This window comes from Malaya genurostris, chromosome 2 (genome assembly GCF_030247185.1).
Source record: "Malaya genurostris strain Urasoe2022 chromosome 2, Malgen_1.1, whole genome shotgun sequence".
Classification (NCBI taxonomy): domain Eukaryota; kingdom Metazoa; phylum Arthropoda; class Insecta; order Diptera; family Culicidae; genus Malaya; species Malaya genurostris.
The window spans coordinates 218551607-218572397 of NC_080571.1; the positions used below are offsets into that span (position 1 = coordinate 218551607).

The 20791-nt window shown below is 36.0% G+C and overlaps 1 protein-coding gene across 21 annotated transcripts in view; it reads left to right on the top strand.

Moving 5' to 3' along the window:
- The window catches only part of LOC131427610 (sodium/hydrogen exchanger 3), a 238500-nt gene that overhangs the window by 204668 nt on the left and 13041 nt on the right, over positions 1-20791 (top strand). For 18 of the 21 annotated variants that reach the window (XR_009229294.1, XR_009229293.1, XM_058590965.1 and 15 more), the window contains 3 exons: positions 391-456; positions 3009-3170; positions 11467-11788. Coding sequence is in view for 19 of the 21 variants with exons in the window: in XM_058590965.1 (XP_058446948.1) it covers positions 391-456; positions 3009-3170; positions 11467-11788 (550 nt within the window). In the remaining 2 variants the exon portion in view is untranslated. Of the gene's footprint in view, positions 1-390; positions 457-3008; positions 3171-11466; positions 11793-20791 lie in introns of those variants that run through there. The other 3 variants (XM_058590968.1, XM_058590975.1, XM_058590978.1) reach the window with 3 other exon arrangements.

The following is a 20791-nucleotide window of genomic DNA, read 5'->3' on the forward strand; positions in this document are numbered from 1 at the left end:
GAGGGCATGTACATTCAACAAAGAAAATTTATATCCATGATAAATATCAAGATTCATTGCTGGAAACAAACTACTTTTTAGCTCATAATCAATTGATAAAATTTGTTAGCGTGTAGTGAAAAGGATCTGGGGTACAATCCGATCGTCTTTGTTCGAATCGGGCTGTAAAAGCGATTGGTGAATTTTGTTGATCATTTTACACTAGATGGAGAGTAATAAAGAAACGGTAATGCCCATAACACTTCGTTAAAAATTGCTTGACTAGAATAAATCTACCTTAACGCACTTCGTAGCTCGTTTTAACGTTTAGCCATCGTTGTCGATTACTTTGAATTTTATGTGAATATTGTACTTACATATAATATCTTTTCTATTTTTCTCTCCGTTTAGTTGATGAAGCTGCTGAGCCTTCTAAAATCGATAAACGCTTTTCGAAGGAATCAAAGGATTCAGAAGGTGAGTGGGTTATTTCAACGAATACTCTAAATATACTAAAATCATTTATTGTAATGGTTCGCTTTTAGTTAATTCGCTGGTACATGAAATTTCCGAAATCGAAAAAAAAATTGATGCCAAAAGTCTTAGAATTGCATGAAACGTCCAGATTTAGTATCATTTTGGGTTTTTTTTTAATCGACTTTCTGGGCCTTAGAAAAAATATCAAAAGTCACAGAAACTCGATTTTTTTCAAAAAACAAATTTTGTTTAGATAACACTAAATCTCGACGTTTCACGCAATTTTAAAATTTTTTTCATCATAAAAAATTTTCGATTTCGGAAATTTCATGTACTCCCTACTCTATGGTGTTTTTAAAGATCGAAATTTTCAATTCCATGATCGATGTAAATTGTAGCGAATTAATTTTTCAATGAACAAGTCTGTATATTTAAAAGAAAAAAGTTTAGTTTTACTTTCAAAGTATATTACAAATTGAAGAACTGTAAAGTAGCTTTCCATTAAATTAAGTGAATATCAGAATTTTTAATAATTTTTCATCGAACTTCCGCTCTTCAATGTGTGTGTTCATATTTAAATAGTTGGAACACAATAACACTTAGTATTGAATTCGGAGTAGTTCGGTAACATCAGGATATTTTAAATTTTCAAAGCTTTAGTTTCGAATAAATATTTAAAATGAATAAAAAGATAAATCTCTAAACATTGAAAACAAAAATAAACCATTTTTACAACAGTTGTGCAGTCCTATGTCAACAGTCCGAGCAGTCCCATAGGGCTGTCTTATATAACTATTTTTACTTGCAAGCAATTTGCACTTTTTTGTCGCTCCTCGAACCTTAAACGGTTAAGGTACAATTTACAATTCAAGGAAAGTGTTGAGAAATGTAAAAGCGGTTTTCGTGAATATTTAAGAACGTTATGGACAATGCTTGTGGGAAAATCAAGCTTTTTCGAAAGTTTTCTTACTGACAGATCCGGATTTTCATGGCGACCGCAGACAATTGCTTTTCGCACTTGCTCTTCTTTTGACGCCATCTTCGATCTGAAAGTTTGTAGTATAACCAAAACTTGATTTTATACAACTAAGGTTGATGTCAGAGTGAGCGCGGAACGCGATGCGAAGCGAAACGATGCCATGCAATATACTGTTATCGTATTGCGTTCACTCTGACAGGTTTGCTTTGATAAAATGCAACTAGCTCGCACGCGAACCTCGACGCTTCGCTTTACGCTTTCTCTCTGACAGCAACCTAAGGGTGAAGCCAACGAGAAAGTGACAAGCGACACGAAGCGAAGCTTGACAAATCGCACGGAATCGCGCGGCAGAGCTCCGTCCATTCAAGTGCAGCAGAAAAATGACATGCACAGTGCAGTAAAACTTCATTCAATTCAATTGAAACTGAATGTGGAACACATTGACGATCTCTCTAATGCAGTAAACTTCACTCTCTGACACTCACAATGTTTGCTGACGGCCCGAACGGGCAGCATTCAGTTCATCGCTCGTTTCTCTTCAATCGAGGCTTAGTTTAACCACCGTCAGTTGATCTCTTGAAGTAACAAAATATCTCTTTCAATAGTGTGAGAGCGGCCTTCAAATGAGGTTCATGTAAACATTCGAATTGGTTCAAGATAACAGATGAAAGATAAACCCGATAGCTGAAGTATCAATCACAGAATACACATAAATTAATTGTTTCCTCCTTCAGTTTTCGTTTTTAATACTTTACTTCATTTATAATTCTATTCGTTCGAACTTGCTTACTACCAAGAGCGAAGGCAATGAAGGAGCTACACTACTTGGCATTCGAAACTGAGCAAACAAAACGTCAAATGACTAAGTACGATTATTCAACTGACGATGAATTCCGGGAGCTTCACTTGAAAATGGCAGCAAAAGTGAAATGAATTAGTAGGGATATGCTGACGGTCAGTGGCCATAAATTTCATTTTCACTGGACACGCATGTCAGAGTGAGTGCGATGCGATCGGTCAGTAGTCGCTTCGCAACGCATCGAGTTCATTCTGACATACTTGTCATTTTTCTGCTGAAGTTGAGTGGACGGAGCTCTGCCGCGCGACTACGTGCGACCTGTGACCTGTCAAGTTTCGTATCGCTTCGCTTCGCGTCGTTTGTCGTTTTCTCTCTGGCTTCACCCTAACGTTCATCCGTCTGCGAAATATTTAACGCGTTGATAAAGTATTTCCAAAGATATGCGTATTTAAGGGTTTCCAGATTTTGTTGCGAATAAGCAGTGGCTGGAAAAACATATGTGGGTCAAAGTTTAATTACAAACTGGAGAGCGAAGTATTTCAAATTAATGTCACGATTCACTCATTGGGAAATTATTTTTAAGAATTGAACACGAACCGAACAACTATTTTTACGATTGTAGGCTTGCAAATTTCACTTCTTTAACACTATTGATAAAGAATTTAATAGACGTGGGACAAAGGATTTATGGATCATTAGGATTTCTAACTCTTACTGAATAAATTGATGTTTGACAATACTGATTAATATATTATTATGTTGGTCTTATTTTAGCCGAAACTCGCGTCACGACACCTACCGCAATCGAAGCTGTGTTACCATGGAAACGAGACGATGAAGATGACGGAAGTGGTGCTATCAAACAGAACGAATTTCCCTCCTGGGCCTCGAATAAGGAATATTTAGCATATAATTCACCAAGTGCAACATTTTTAGGTAAGTTTTATGTAGCGTTCTCCAACCTTCGGATAACGGATCCGTCGAGTTTTGGATGAACGAACCCACGACCGTAAAGTGGACCTCCTATCCTAGTGTGGATCTTTGAAGATAACTTCAGTCATCTAGTTCTTAGATACCAATCCCGATCATTCCTCATTCAGTGCATCCAAGTTACTTTCTCTGCTATTGGCGTGCCTTGAGGCTCTTCTCTAATCGTTCTATCATCTTGATCGTATCAACGAGCATGTATTCTTTCTTCATTATATCCGAAGAAACGTATCCAGTTATATCTTGAATCTTTTGTTATATGATTTTGTTTCACTCACAAATTCAACAGAACACCTCCCTGACACGTAAAAACAGACATAAACAATCAGAAGGGGTATCGTACCGTGTTCGAAGTAAAAACCTAATAGTATAATACTACGCACCTGAGAAACTGTCCAGTCGCTGCACCTTGTCCTTCAGTAGCAATGTCGTTTGACTGTATCCTTGTCATCAATAGCATGCTCAAACGATGTCCACACAACACCTTCATCGCTCATATCACGTTCGCACTAAAAAGCATAGAACAGAGTCGCAAGAATGTCAAAATTAAATCGCGTAGTTTGTAGTTAAAAGTCGGCTTATGCTTTTTCTTTTCATACCTATGTTGTACAATCTGTTATCTCCGCTATCTTTCGCGTACACGCGTGTGTCGTTTGCTCGTGGGTGTTTGAAGAACTACTCACTCTACCTGCTATGGATAAGCTGTATCACCAGAGAAGCAGGTGGCGGCGAGGAGAAACTCTACGAAAGCCTGTTTCGGTTTAGGTGTGACAAGTTGTTGAACCTCTGGTTTTACTCCAAACAAATGTTTTTTTTTTAAATCGTGGTTAATTATCCTCCACTTTAAGATGATTTCATATAAGTTGTGTGTATTTTTGCATGTCTTCTAAGTTTTGGATAACAAGATTTCCGTTATCATAGTGCTGTATCGCAACGATCACTGCGTGCGAATTCCTGTACCATGTATTCGTGTGTTTTCCGTTGCACATCGTTTGATCATTTTCATTGTGTTTTCCGTGAGTAGGTCGATGGTTGAACTATAATTGTGTATAATTACAATCAGTGTCTCTGTCTTTCTGATAAATTTGTATACGAAACTTATCTAATTAAAATGCATTCTACACTTCTAATCTGAAAGAGAGAGTCAAAAATCGCAATAGAAATCGTTTCCTTGAAATAATAAAATTTGATTTTTAGAGTCTCTCAATCTTTTTTCAAATAAAACCCTCAAATATGTAAATTTTATCCCGAATTTGGTTTTATATAAAAGATCAATTCATGACAATTATTTTTGAATATGACATCGGACATATGACTACCTCGGCTCTGCTGGACGAACGTCATATGGTCGGTCCAATTTTTGACTACTCTCTCCCACAAACCGGGCTGTATTTCACTAATAACACACTCAACACACTTGCCCTACAAAGCATCCAAAATGTTGGGCTTGTTTGCATATATCAGTCAGTCATCTCTTCAGGATTGATGTCTTCGATGTTTTGGAAGAAATAATCGTTGAGAATGGCAAGGTAACGGGGCCCATTCACCGTGACGTTGAGTCCCTCCTCATTAAAAATAATAAGGACCGATAATGCCAACAGCGTGAATTCCACACCAAACAGTGCACTTTTCTGGATGTAATAGTGGCTCGAGAATTTCTTGAGAAATGCTCTCGCTCCATAAGCGGCAATTTTGTATGTTTACAAAGCCAAAAATGCTACGTTCAATGGATGTCCAGGAACACCAAAAACATCATACAATTTTCGGTGGATTTCACGAAATGAACTATTATTCTCGAAATATTTTTGTTTATAATTCGGAGGCATTGTTCTGGTGTAATCATATCCATGATGATTACTAAACAAAACATCAGAAGTGATATTGACAGTTGGATGACCAGAATGACAGTTATCCCTATCGAAAAATGTGACAGCTGCTCTGAATGCTATTCAAGAACTTCGTAAGCTACTTAAGGATCAAGAGTAAACCAAGTTAGCTTGTGTTGGTAATTTGTGTATTACGTACATTTTGTTTGTAACATGTGTATTCATATATGCAGTGCAACCAGTTTATCAAAGTTGCTTGCACGATTGAGTTTCAAACAATCTTTTTAACAATAACTTTTTGGATGAAATATCAGTTTTAATCGATTTTTCACCATCGTTTGATAGAAAATTGTTTACATTTTATTAATGTAGATTTTATTTCCCAAATAAAAAAGTTAGCAACACTGCTTCAATGTATTTGTATTAGATTGCGCTACACAATATAAACAGAACTAAATATTTTCTGTCACGAAAGCAGTTTTCCGGCAAATAAATAGTTTTACGACAACATTCCATATCCATTGCCTTTCGCGTGTTAAATTGAAGGTTTCTATTTTGTGGGTTTACTTATAGAAGAACGTTAATTTTTATATCGCAATAATTTATGAAAGAGGAAATCCATATAAGAATGTGTTTGTTGTTAATCAAATGTGTCAGTGGAAGTAAGCTGAAACTGAAATAATTTCTCTCAAACAGTTTTAAGGAAAACGGGGAAGAGATTTTCGCTTTTCTTGAATTTCAGTTTTAAGCAGAATGAACTGATTGGTTTTTTTTTTCTCAACCATATGGAAGATTTAGGGTTTTTTGGTTTGTACGTAAAGTACATATTTAGTATCGATTTCTTCGCGTTTCGCCTTCAGCTCATCAGTGCTTAGTGTGGACTTTGCGTCTGCTTAGCGGTTCAAATTGAACTGTTAGGTGGAGTTGGTGGTTGAATTTGAACTGCTTTAAGCACCGATGAGCCGAAGGCGAAGAAATCATTAGTCATACGATTGCAAAGAGTTTTGCTTCTTACGCAAAATCAGTCGTTTAATTGGTTGGATGCGTTTATATTATAGATTTTGTGCTTTGAATATTTGCCAAAAAATGTAAAATCACAAAATATTTTTCTCAATGAACTGCAACGATCGACAGAATTTTACTTGCATTTAAAGTTTCATGGCTTGAGCTAGAATGCAGAAAAAACATTGGTTACTGGTACTTGAACCGGGGATCGTTAGATCACAAAGTATGTCCCTTTATCGGCTGAACCACCGAGGTCACCGATGTAAAACTCAATCAGTCATGACGTGATATTCAGGTAGCACATTGAAGAACATGTTCGATCAGTTTAAAGTTGAAATTGTATGGAAAATTAGCTGGAAACAAGTATAACAATGATAAGTAAATAAATATTTGAAAATTCAAATTACATTAAGTGGAAAATTGTTTCTAATAGACATTTCCGTCTCTGCTATTTAAGTCAGCGTTAAAATTCCGTTATAATAAATTTTTCCAAAATTTTTACTACGTATATTGAACAAAATATCAATTTTGATGTTACTTATCAAATGACTGGACGACTTTAATGTGTGGTAATATTTTATAATTCATTTGTAATGATTTTAAGACGCATTTGTATAAATTACACAGATTTCGCATGTACTTTGCACTTAGCTAACAAACACACGTGTTTGAGGTTATATGCATCGATTGTCAAGCTGATGTGTGCTTCTGTGGATGTTCTTAAAGGCATATAATCAAAATATACTTACTGATACACTTCATGATCTATTTGAAATAAGTTCGGTATGTTGAGATTCATGAAAAAAAAATATCGTTAAAATATAAACAGTATTTTAAATTGACATGTAATACTATTAGGGCTGGAAAAATCACCGATCACTGCTGATTTCAAGTGATCTTAACCAAGGAATAAATTATCATTACGAAATCAGAACTGATCAAACTGTCAAATCGAGAACAGTAAAGATGTAAATTCTAAAAAAATACTTCTGATTCGATCGGAAATGATTGATGTAGAAAAACGTTTTTAATCAGCCCGGAGGGGCGAGTAAATTAGCGAAATTTACCTAAAATGAGTATTGAAAGATGATGCCTTCAAACGGTTGACCTAAAGTTATGCACTGATAATTTTAGTCAATTTATATGAGCTTGGGTGCATCAATTGCTGGGAATTGGAATTTCGCGACGGCAATTCAAACGCGCCATTCAATCCCAGCGCGTTCTGTGTGTATGAAACCCTTCGCTCCTGTTACTTTTATAAATTAAACTCATGTCAAAAAGCGTTTTATAGCTAATGCATGAACATCATCATCGGTATCGAACAGCTGGAAGTAAAACAGTCTGCTGGAAGTAAATCAATGATCGAATTTGAAGCATAAAATTTTTGCGCATACCTGAAAGATTACGAAATGATCATTCATTAACATTTTCTAACTTGTCACCAAATCTTTTTCATCTTAAAAAAGGTTAAGGGGCTGTTCATAAAAGACGTCACGCCACAAGGGGGAGGGGGGAGTTTCATAAAACGTGACGTTTTTGACAGGGGGGAGGGGGGGAGGTTTTTGGAATGTGACGTCTAATATTTTCAATGAGCGCATTTTTGAAATACCTAATTATATTCCTGCTTTGCCCTATTTCCTGAAAAAATCTCCACAATAAACGTTTACATTCTATAGGAAAACGTGTATTTGTTGATGTAAAAGCTTCTTCTTGTAAATTCGGAAATGAATGATGCAGAAAATCATTTCTGTTGTGATTCGCAAAAGTGCACGGAGGAGCGAGTAAATTAGCAAAATTAATAAATTTTGCCTAATATGAGTAAAAAAGAAAAAGATACCTTCAAACGGTTTAACTTAAGTTATGCACTGACAGTTTTTTCAGTAATTTGATTTTCTAGCATTGATAATAGTATATCATAAGAATTTCTCTTATCTGATTCTGATGCAGTTTATTCAATTGTACTCCATTTGGAAAAGGGCGGAAAATCAACGATTCCAGACGTAGATCATGTCATGTCTTATCTTGATCATATGTGATTTTCCTCCACCAACATCAAAGCTTATCGAATCATCCAATGATTGAACTTACATAAATCAAGAATCATTTTAGCTCAAAATCACTACCCATTGTGTGACGGAAGATCAGTACCGATATTGATCGATGTAATTTAAATTTCACTGATCAACTGATAATGAAAAGATTCTTCGGCAGTGATCTCGTTTTGATAAGGTTTTGGTCTTTATTTTCTCAGCCCTGTATGCTACACTAAGGAAATATTATTCTTTGCCTAAAACAATAATATATCTGTGTACCCCTAGGAGGAATAAAACAGATGATTTAAATGTTTCATCAATTCCAACCAAATACTTTTGTTAATTTATATAATTGATATTAATAAAATAAATCCGATGATTTTGTAGTTTTAGGGATATTTTTTAATCTATTGACAGCATGTAATAAATCGATTTTTCCCTCATATTTGTATGGTTTGTCATACATATTGAGAATGTATTGAGATGAATTTTATTTATTTTGAATTCGTGACATGTGACATAGGGAGGGTGGGGGGTCTTTGCTTCTGTGACAATTTGTGACAAAGGGGGGATGGGGAGTCAAAAATCGTCAAAAAAGCGTGACGTCTTTTATGGACAGCCCCTAACTTTATCGCAACATCGCTCTTAGATAAACACTTGTTATCATAAATTTCTCAAATCGAATGAACACAATTTCATCAAACGCTTTAACCATCAATGTTGTTTTCATTGACATTTTGAAGCGACGCGAACAGATTTCAACAAAAAAGGTGGTGATTTTGCATTGAGATTATTGTTTTGCTTTCAACTGTCTCCGGCATTTGACAGCATTCAAAACAACATATTTTTCAACTACTTGAATATATGCAAATCAAAAACCATATTGGTTGAATCAAAAAAAAATTAGTTGAATCAACTATCGCAAAAATCAAAAACTGCGATATTGCAATTTTATGATTGGAAGGTTCTCCGTGTGTTGCCTATTCATGCCGTACGGAATCATTGCATGGCAGGTGCTACAATCCAACTGAAAACTAAGAACCATTATATGTCGGGGTTTGAACATACGACAACTGGCTTGTAAGACCAGCCCTCTATGCATTGAACCGCCAACCCTGGCAAATGGTAACATGTACATTAGGGTGGGACAAGGTTGTATGGGAAAAAGATGAAAAGGTTTATTTTCTCGCTCCATGTTGAAAGTTTGTATGGGATTTAGTATGGGGAACTGACTTTTTACAAAGAAAAATCGGCTAGATTCCGCCCTATAGACTAAAAATCAGTGCATGTGTTATTTTCGTAGGAAATTCAACGAGGAAGAAAACTTTCCAAGACCGAATTATAATCTGACATTTGTAGAAAAGGTTATTGAATGAAAATCGACTCAAGGTTCGAACAACGGCTCCTTCCTTAAAATATCTAGCACCACTGCTGCTAGTGCGGCCGATAGAGCAGTAATAATAAAAAGAATTATATTACCAGTGTAATGAATTTTGCTCTCACAATAATATTAGTATGTTACAAATGCCATATGCCGTTTACATCAGGGATGTCAGATTAAATTTTTAAGCTTTTGAAAAGTTTGTGCAATCGAAAAGTTGGTCACAGTGGAAAAAAATATCGCTTTTTAGCGAGCAAAAATCAAAGCAGTGCTGAAAACGATCCCTTCACGCAACAGTTTAAAATAAAATTTTAAAGTTAAAGTTGGTTTCTAAGACTGTAGCTATTTGCTATGAATGTCGTGTGCTGGCAACTTTCACGTTGCCTGTTATACGGGCAGTCATATATGAATGTCACGCGGTTCGCACAGATGAAAGTCGCATGTGACAGTCAAGTGCGAGCGCTACGTGAATGTAGTGGGAACAGACTTTGTCGTATTGGGCAATGAATGTAACAAAATAATGATAGTCGTTAATAGGATCGGCTGCATTTTGTTTTCGGTGCAAATTTCATAGCTGGTCATAAACTTTCATGAAGAAATTCATACGGCGCTACTAGTGACGGTTTTCATTTCGATACCGTCAGCAGTTTCCAGCACTGATTAATGTCAAATTTTCTAAAGATGTAAATTTCAGAAATATCCTTTTCACATTTGATATAAGGTAAAATGCTTAAATATCTGCAGCGTTAACCAGAAATCTGTTAATTCAGAGATAATTCTGCATATTTGGCATCACTAACTTTCATATACTGGACTTATTTGTATTAGAGTGCCTATAACCAGAGTGACGACATCTCATCCGTAATGCTGGCAACAACTCAAAACGGTTTAGCCGAGATGATGACAGTTTCGTTCGCTTTGTATTATATTTGACAGGTCGTTTGCTCGTTTGGAACAAAGCTGTCATTCCAAATAAACAGCTGTCGTCACTCTGGCTTGAGGCACTCTAATTTGTATGTGTGTTGCGGGAAACGGACTGCGCAAATAATTTCTACAAATAAGTCTAATCAAGTATATAATGCGCAATACATTATAAATCAGCTTTTGTTATAACAGAGCGTGTAGAAATATTTTTAAAACGTAGAATCGGGTAAGCTCTTAATTACAAACTAATTGAGCTACTCTATAATTTTCAGGACACTGAATATTTGAACTCCAGTAATTATACACAACTCTCGGTTGATTTTTCAATAGGGCGTATAAGCAAGTGACAGTTTCTCTTTAATCACTCTCTCTTTCGATTATTGTGATGTGATTAAAAATATTTTCTTTGATATCACTATTCTGTTTGAAAGTCGAAAGTTTCGGGTACCATTTCATGCAAAGAGTTGAGTGATAAACGTGGAAACCGCTTGGTAATTAATAGAAGAGAAAGTAAACAAAGAGAAACTGTCACTTGCTTATACGCCCTTTTGAAAAATTAACCGAGAACTGTGAAATATAAAAACAGTTACTTTTCAATAGTACAATTTAAATCATGGTAATACAAAAACTTAGCAGACTCTCTTATATGGTCTCTTCTCGGACAGTAGGATGCTTGTTTCAGAAAGAGAAATAGAGAAAGAGAGATTGCAGCCATTTTTTATTTTCTTGGTGCAATTACAGACCTTTGAATAGATCTTCACGCATGCTCATATAGTACATTTCAAAATACCAAAACTCATGTATTTTGAAATCCGAAACGCTCACGATGCTTTAGAGTTGTTCAACCATCGACCGATAGGAAGGATCTTTCAACGATCTCCTTGGACCAGCCCTGACGTTTTCTGGCTTACGCACTCCACAAATCCATGCTCCCCGGTTCTCGTATCCCCACTTTTCCCACGTCGTACAGAATCCATCTATGATTTGATTAATTTGCATTCGCCGCATTAGCTTGCACCTAACAGCATTTTTATCCATTGCCCGCGACTGCCCCGTCACACCGTTAACTACTGTAGGTGGCCTAACACAACCTAAACAGGCCAAGTCTGTAATAGGTCTATTCCGGCGTGAGAGTTCCGGCTCCGGTGGCATCGTCATCGGCGGGGTAACGGATTCCGAGACATCGACCCCGGTGATGGCGACGACGCCGATCGGTCGCGTCAAGAAGGATAAACGATCGGCATCGATTGCCGGCTACATCACCTACGACGGTTCCGGTGACACGAACGGGGATCCGCTGGGCGTTTCCAAGGCTAGTGTGCCCCATGCCAATGCCTTCCCGGTAACGGCTAGTCACAGACGAAACAACCGACGCGGTTCGATGCTGGAGCTGAGCGGGTAAGTCCAAATGATCATGAATAATATATCGTCTGTCAAATTCCTAGGTTCTTTTGTGATACGTGTTAAGAGTTACTCACATTGGCTAATTGTTGTTGAATTTTGAAGTCTAGAAATTCAACCACGATACATCCATCGGCTTACTCTTCTACTTGACCTACATTGAATCGCTAGAAATAAATATATTTCCAGGTAGAAGAGTGGCTAAAGTGTTGAATGTTAATGGAGTCAGTTATTGTTTATGCATGCAGTTGGTAGAATCGGGTGCAAGTTAGACCTTTAAGTGTGGTGTAACGTTTTTTACTGTTTAGTGTTTTGATCGTTGAATAATTAGCTGTTATATTAACACGGTGATACAACTACTATTGAAATAATACTGAAAAAAAACAGAACAATCACTAGCAGAATACACCTTTGATCAGGACAACACTAGACACTGTCCAGACACGTACTCGCTCAGACGGTTTCACGATAACTCTGTATCCAAAACTCGCGCATACCGCGTTGTGTCTTAGACAATTTGATTTAAGTTGTTCTTTTCAGTAGATCCTTTTATCCTTCCTCGGCTTGTTCTTACATGAAAAAGTGCTGAAAATGATGATGTAATAGAATCTGATTGTCAACAACGTTAACGGACCAATTTAAATTACATTAACATCTAACCATTTGTTGATTGTAGGCCATAACTGAAGCCAAATGATGTGATGACTCGAATAAGGAAATGACGCTTGTTAAAATATTTACTTTTGGTTTTACTTTTCATCACTGTCTACGAAAAACAGACCGAAGGAAAGATAGATGAATGAAAAAAGGGAAGAAACGAGATTCGAACTAAAAGAACACTACTTTGTCACTCGACGTCCGGGATTGAAAACACGTTAGTTATGCAGATGGGGAAAACTAATGTGTAACACACAGTTTAAAAAACCTTATGATTTTACATCTTATAAGATGCACATAAATGGAGTGTCGTAATTCATGCACATTTATGCTCAAGAACATGTAATATCGTGTGATTTGGAAATTCCATGGCATGAAATTCAACAAGATAGATAAAAAAACTGATAGAGACTTCGGCGACTAGAACCGAGAATCAATGAATCACAAAGTACATTCGTTAATCCAATGAGCCACAGAAGCACACATCTGCTAGGCTGGTGAATGGTGCATATAAATTTAAACAGTCGCACATGCTAGCCAAATGCAAACTACAGTCTGGGCAAGAACAATTCTTCCATATCCATCAGGTAGTTATTACAAATGAAATTTTCCGTCACCAATTTGGTCTTTATGAATTTCATCACAAATTTTTTGTGTGCAGACATTTTAACTCTATTAGTAAATTCAATATTATACTATTTTCAAAGAATTTTTTGTAACTTCTGTATTCATAAGACGTTCATCTATAGTGAATGTATTTTTCGTAGAGAAGTTCAAAGTTGTGCTTCAAACCTTCACTAGGTATTCGAAATTCATTTCATCAAAACGCTTTTCAATAATTTTGCAACTAGTCGTGGTACTCTTCTACTGTCGATCAGGGTTTGCAAATAGAAGCAATGAATATTAACAAAAGAATCTCATATACATTTGTATGTCGGGTAGAATTCACAGCGCAACCCATGCAAGGAGAGCTGCTTCGTTCGTTCATTAGTTCATGAAGATGTGCGCCAGCTGATGACTATGCTTTACGAGGTTAGCATTTTATGAATGGTTCTCACATTGCAGATGTCTATGAGAAAACTAGATTCATAACTTTTAGTTCCGATTAGTATTAATTTAAAGAACATTGCTTTTAGTGTTTCTAGGATATATTTTTGAAATGTGATCAAATTTGGTCTTTGAGTACAAACATTATGTTCAAAAATGATTTCTGTAAACCTACACTGAAAAAAAAACACCGTAAACATTGCCTGTATGACCTTGCTTCTTGTAGCACGCCGTGAAGCAAAGCTCTCTATTCTCGTATAGTACTAACGAGAGCGAACCCTTCATGTCATTGCATTGCCATGGATTGCTTAATTCATGTGTTAACTGAGAGTGAGAGCACAGGTAATTTACCAAGCAAGGGAACTGGTCTGCTCAGTAGCATATACTCTTACGCATCCAGTTTCTCTCCAATCTAGGTCTCTCATTCAGTTATGTCAAGCAAAGTGTTCACAGCATGCATGTCCAAACTGCACTGCACTGCGTGCTTCATATAACCACCGCCACCGCGTGTATTGAGAATGCCATTGCGCGCCAGTGCACAAAGAGAAACACGAAACGCAATATCCGAAGCCACGGTGCTCGTGGCGCTTTTTTTATTTTCGGCACTGGTGTTTCAAGCTTCGACATACACCAAAACCGCTTGTTTTCAGTTTCGTTAAACACCGGTAAATGTTGGAGCTCTAAGGTGATTTTGTTTTTAATATGAAATCATCAATACTGGCCCGCAATTATGATCATCATCCCAAATTAGATCCATAAATCGATCGATTAGATCGATTCAAATGAAAGCTTTCTATTGAATTTTCAGGGAAAAGTCTTCATTATTATTCAGTTTCGTTTTTTATAAAATGGTCAAATTTTCTTGTAATATCTCGCATCATTCCGTCTTATAATTGTCCAATATGTCTTAGCGGAATGATAACAAAATTGTCTCAATTCGATTTCCAACCCCGCACAGAGAGTCAGAAAGTTTTTTTTGGTCCGAAGAGGCTGGTAAAACCTCTATAATCGAAACAAAAAAAATTGTCTCGTGTATGAGATGACACGTGTTCAAAGCAAATCACAAAATTTCAATTTGCCTAGTCAAACGGCTTTTAGTTCTCAGGTCATTGAGCTACGTTTTCTGTTTCTAAAAAAGAATCAATTAATGAAAAATATAATGCTTCACAATGTAAATGGAATTCTTCCTCCAATGCGCATTCCTGAATTTGTACCCAAATTCTGGATCTCTATTCTGAACCAGGATTCTGCACCCAAATTCTGGATCTACAATTGAACTCAGGAACATGATTCAGTGGCTGGACTGAATTAAATTGGAACTGAATTCTTAGCCTGAATGTTTCACAAAACTTCTGAATTCTATACCTAAATTCTAGAGCAGAATTATGAACCAGGATTCTGGAAGTGAACTCTGGACCTAGAACTGAATTTCGGACCTCAAACTGAATCCTGGATCTGAAACTGAATTCTGAATCTCTACCTAGAACTGACTTCTGAAGCTACATTCTTGATCTAAATTCTGAACCTCGATTTTTGAACTCAATTTTCTGGACCTGGAAGCGGGAACTAAATTATGAACCTCGATTCTTGAACTCAATTTTCTGGACCTGGAAGCTGGAACTAAATTCTGAGTGCAATTTGCACTCGGTTACCAAGTGGATTAATGAATCAATTATTCAATGAACAAATATGAGCTCTATGGTTCAGTCGAGTGCTTGTGATCTTATGTTTCTCAGTTCAAGTCGCGCTGCTGCTATCGATCTTTTGTTTATTATTTTATTCGAATTGAAGCCGTGTAATTTTCAAATCACACATTTTTACATGTTATTGAATATAAATTTGTGTGAAATACGACGCTCCAATTATGTGCATCTTATGAGATGTAAAATCACAAGATTTTTTCGAACTGTGTTAAGCACGATTCTGAACCAGGATTCTGGAAGCTGTTGTTGTTGTCGTTTAATAGCGACATTAACCACGTTTCAGCCGTTCGCCGCTCAGGGTTCTGGAAGTGAATTACAAAGAAAGAAATAATAAAAATTACACGATATGTAAATTCATAGTAACTTGGTTTATTATCTATGTGTTGAATCGAAAGTTTGATTAAAAATTACCATCGATGCAAAACTAAATTGGATTGCATTGAATTTTAAATAAATAAAACATTATTTTTCATTTAACGCTTATTTTGCGAATAAATTATATTGGAACGTACAGAATTGTCAAGTAACTTTATGTTTAATTGCCTGCTCTGAATATGTGCGTAAACAAAGTAAATTCACAAAATATTTTTATCTGTGTATGTCCCTGCAATTTAAAGTTGGAATCTATAACTGAATCCTGAATCTTGAATTGAATTCTAGATATGAAACTGGATCCTGAACCTGAATTCTAGAACCTGGAACTAAATTCTGCATCCGGATTCTGAAACTATGTTCTGGAACAGAATACTGTACCTGAAACTGAATCTTAGGACTGGAGTTCTGAACCTGGTACTAAGTTCTGGACTGAATTCTGAGTCTGGCTATTTTACAATGTCGATGGAATTTTTCTCGAATGCGGATTCCTGAATTGTAGACCTAAATTCTGGAGCTAAATTCAGGACTTAAAACTGAATTCTGAAGCTGAATTTTGGAACTGAATCCTGATGCTGCATTCTGAGGCTGAATCATGAACCTGGATTCTGGAACTGAGTTCTAGACTTGGATAATCCAATATGTTGATGAGAGATACCTCGAATGAGCATTCCGGAATTCTAAACCCAAATTTCGAGAAAGAATTCTGTAACTGAATTCAGCACCTGGAACTGAATTTTGAATCTGAATTCTACAACTGAGACCTGATCCTGGAACTGAAATCTGAAACTGAAACTGAATTCGGGACCTGAAACTGAATTCGGAACCAGTAACTGAATTCGGATTCTAGATTCTTGAACTAAATTCTGAACCTTGATGTTTCACAATGTTGAACCAGGATCTGAATCCCAAACCTGGATTCTGGAGCTGAATTATGGACCTGAATTTTGAAACTGAATTCTGAAGTTGGATCCTAGAACTGCTTCTGAACCCGAATCGACCGAAATGAGGTGTTTATTCCCAGTAAATCCGAACATCGGACGCATCGTGCAAGAAAGCTTTTGATTGCGTTTCGAGCTTACATAGTGTATCGGTAGAACAAAAGAGTGAAGAAATACCAAAGCAGAGAGCGGATGTCTGATACTCAGGGGATGTGATATATCGGGGTTGGACTTTCAACCCCGAACATAGGGCCGAAGTTTTTCTGGCCCTAAGAGGCGAATGACCATAAGGTCAAAGCCTCTATGATCGAAACAAAAGAATATATTTCACACCCTATCGGGGAGACGTCGGCTCTAAAATGCCTTGTTTGATGTTCCCTCGCTCTGTTTCTATAGCGATACATAATGTAAACATAAAGCTTTTTCAGGTCGACGCGGTTGATGCAAATGGTGCAGAATTGTCCAATGACGGACCGATCGAAGCGCTACGATTGGCCCCATATCGTACTCAATCGGTCCGATAATCGGACCGATGATCGGACTTATGCGGGTCGACAAATTTCACTGGGTCAATGAAACGGATCAATAGTTTATCCAGGGATGCCAGGTCATTTTTTTCAAAAATCTGTGTTCAAGCCAAAAACTTGTCTGTGCCAAATCTGTGCACGTTTCCCGTACCATAATTGCTGAGCAGAATCATTTTGGAGCAAAAAAAATATAAAAGCTCACACTATTCTCAACCGCTCTGTACTTTTTGGTGCTAAACTGTAATCGATTTTCAAAAATCTGTGAAAACCTGTGATCGATTGCAGAATCTGTGACGAAAATCTGTGATCATTTTCAGGAATCTGTGAAAATCTGTGCCATTTTTAAAATCTGTGCAGAAAATTGAAAGTCTGTAAAACCCAGATTAATCTGTGAACCTGGCATCCCTGAGTTTATCCTCTATCCTCAATTCCTCTTTTTTCTGACTTTACTTCGAAAACTAACTGTGAAACTCAGGAAAAATCAATTCGACCAATCGGAAGGTATTCCTGATATGCTCTTTAGTTAGATAAATGGATTGTCAATCTTATTAGATTGACCACAAATAACTATATTCTGTTTTACCCCCAGTTATCTTCATCCATGAATTTACAGAAAAAAAGTTCTACTGATCGGTGTTTGGACCAATAGTGGTTAAACAAGACAGTTCTGTGTTTCGCATATAACCTCAAATAATGATTAACAGATAGTCTCCATGATCGCATGCGTCGTGCTACATCGTTTTACCCCAATTTTCCCACAAATATAATTTTATGTTGAATTCAGATTTACAATCCCGAAGCAGATCCAATATGACCTACCAATATTGGTTCATATCACGTACAAAACATCTGTAATCCAATCAAACACAATGGAATGACAGTACTAGCCTGTTTAACCCGTTTTACGGCAATTTATTTCAAAAGTCGTTTTTCTGGTTAAACGTTCTTCTGCACCGAAAGCAGGCCGATTGCGGTTGATGAAAATCGATTGATATTACGAAGAAAGCCCTAAAAATAAGATTACAAATGGATTCAATGGCCGCATGAATCTTGTTTTTGAGTTTTGTTGATGAAAAACCTGGAGAAAGTTCCCATAAACGCCACAAATATTCACGGCTTGGTTTGGCACGGAAAACTTCGGCAGAGGACAATTTAACGGACATGATGAAAGCTGCTCTAGTATGGTCGGACCCAAAACTGTCATATTTGGCATTCAAAGCAAACGGTAGGGAAAAAACAAGTAAAATAGAAAATGATGACCGAAATTAGCTCTGCGCCTAATTCGTATTACTGTTTTGAATTAGTTGATTTTAACAACAAAATTTCCAAAATAACTATAAAATTTGTTAAAATTTAGAATTTACTGTGCTGAAAAAAACTCTTATTTTTAGAGAATGTGTTTAGTTGGCGAATATTCTGGACACAAACCAGCAATATTTCAATCCAACAAGAAATTCTCATTGACAACTAATTTCGTTATCAAAATCAGAAAATTTGATTCTATTTATGCACTCAAAATAAACATCACTTAGTATTCAAATGCAAAAACATATGATTATTTTCCATAATACTTTGCACATAAAAGTTAATTTTCCCATATATGACAGTCATGTGTCCCACATAATGAAAATCAATGTTGGCAACACGTATGTTTTATGTGAATTTCACGTACCTATTATTAGTATATCACATGTGTCTTATATGAAATCCATATATTATTTATCGGTATTTCATTTAACTTCTTTATATTTTTCCAATGGTAATAAAATGCTTTTCTATTGATTTATTGGCAGTATGACTGATGTTTATTGAATGAAAATGATTTTACGTTTCCTTCATATATTTAAAATGAATTTACTAATTTTTATAATAACGAATATGTAAGCTAAATTGATACTTATAATAACTGGCACATTGTAGCGTCCATATAAAAGTAGAATTCCGTTGCCTACATGAAACGAAAAAGTCGCTGTTGTCCGACAGTATTGTTCGCAGTTGAACTATATAGCATTCTAAAAAATGTTAAATTTAATTATTTTTAGAATTATTTTTTGATAGCTCGTATAAACTTACATTAAAGACCAAACAAACAATTTCGAATCCTAAATCTGCGAGCACTCTCTATTCGTTACTTACTGCCATTTTTAGTTCAAACAATTTTCACAGCTTACAATCACGTAATTTATATTTGCTTTACACATGAAATTTACCTACGTGCTTCACACATAAGGTGTAAGTGCTGTACACTTAAAAGTTATCGAGATTTCAATTAAATATTATAAATTAACATATAAATGTTACACGATGCATATGAATATAATGTGGTGGGCTTTTTTCAATAAGTATGTGATTTTTCATGTAAATCCAATGGGAGATTTTGGCTCAGTGTGTATCACCCTCATTACTGAAGGACAGCACAAAAAAAACAAAAATGAAATTGGTTTTATTAACAAGTTTATTAGCCAAAAATTCATGAGAAGTGTCAAAGCAAAACAATCCATTGAAAAGCTAAAAGGGACAGTCTTGTGAAATTGCTTGCAAATTGTTTAGATATTTTTCGCATGTGGTACGATATATCCATATATAAATTTCTAAACCGATATGTAAAAATGACATAAACTGTCAGTGGAAAGTGTATTTATTAAGAATTTGTGCGCATTTGAAGCAATTGTGGGTAATAATGTTTTTACGCGAAACAGTGAAGTGAGTTTCGAATGTTGCACTCTAATTGTACACGTCAAATGATGTACAACTTGTATTCGGTTTTTGTTTTCCGAGTGCTCAAAGTTTTCAGTGAGAGAGTCGATTTCGCGAAGTCGAATGAAGAAAACAGCGATTTAGAAGCAAAATTTTCAAAAAGAAGTTTATGTTTCGCTTATGTCTTATTCTCCAATACAACATCGTATTTATACCTGCCAATATAGAAAAGATAACCGCGACTGAAATTTTTTTCGGTAGTAGTGTGCCATCCAGTGGCTAGTAGTCATTACGGTGTTAACGTTTTCTCGGTGACAGTGAGCCATATAGCTGCAAATTGCAGAAACCAATTCAACCATTTATGTTGGTTGAAAACAACGTTTTATTTCTTTAATTCAATTTAAAAATTAGTTGAATGGATATAAAGTGTGCCTTAGCTAAGAAATGACAGCACGTTTAATTGGTGAATTCAACTAAAAAAATAGCCATTTCAACAAATATTTTATTATTATTAAGGGAACTAGAATCAAAAGTAAGATTTTTTTAGTTGTCTCAAAAAATAACTAACCGAAATCAGAAAATCAACTAATTTTTTCGCCAAAATGCTAAATCCGGTCTTTCCGTGAAGAACAGTTAAAATTTTGGTATCAATTTGTCGTAGACGAATCACTGTCAGCAGAAGACACTGATGATACTGATGAGTGGTGATAAGAAAATAGAGATGGTGATGAGAAAATTATCTGTGCAAAAAATAACGAAAGAATGAAAACATGTTTGTAAGTGTCCTTCGAACACCATTCTCATATCCTTAATAACAATAAAATATTTGTTGAAATGGCTATTTTTTTAGTTGAATTCACCAATTAAACGTGCTGTCATTTCTTAGCTAAAGCACACTTCATTTCCATTCAACTAATTTTTTAGGAGAATTAGAGAAATAATACGTTGTTTTCAACCAACATAAATGGTTGAATTGGCTTCTGCAATTTGCAGCTATATGGCGCACTGTCACCGAGAAAACGTTAACACCGTAATGACTACTAGCCACTAGGCACA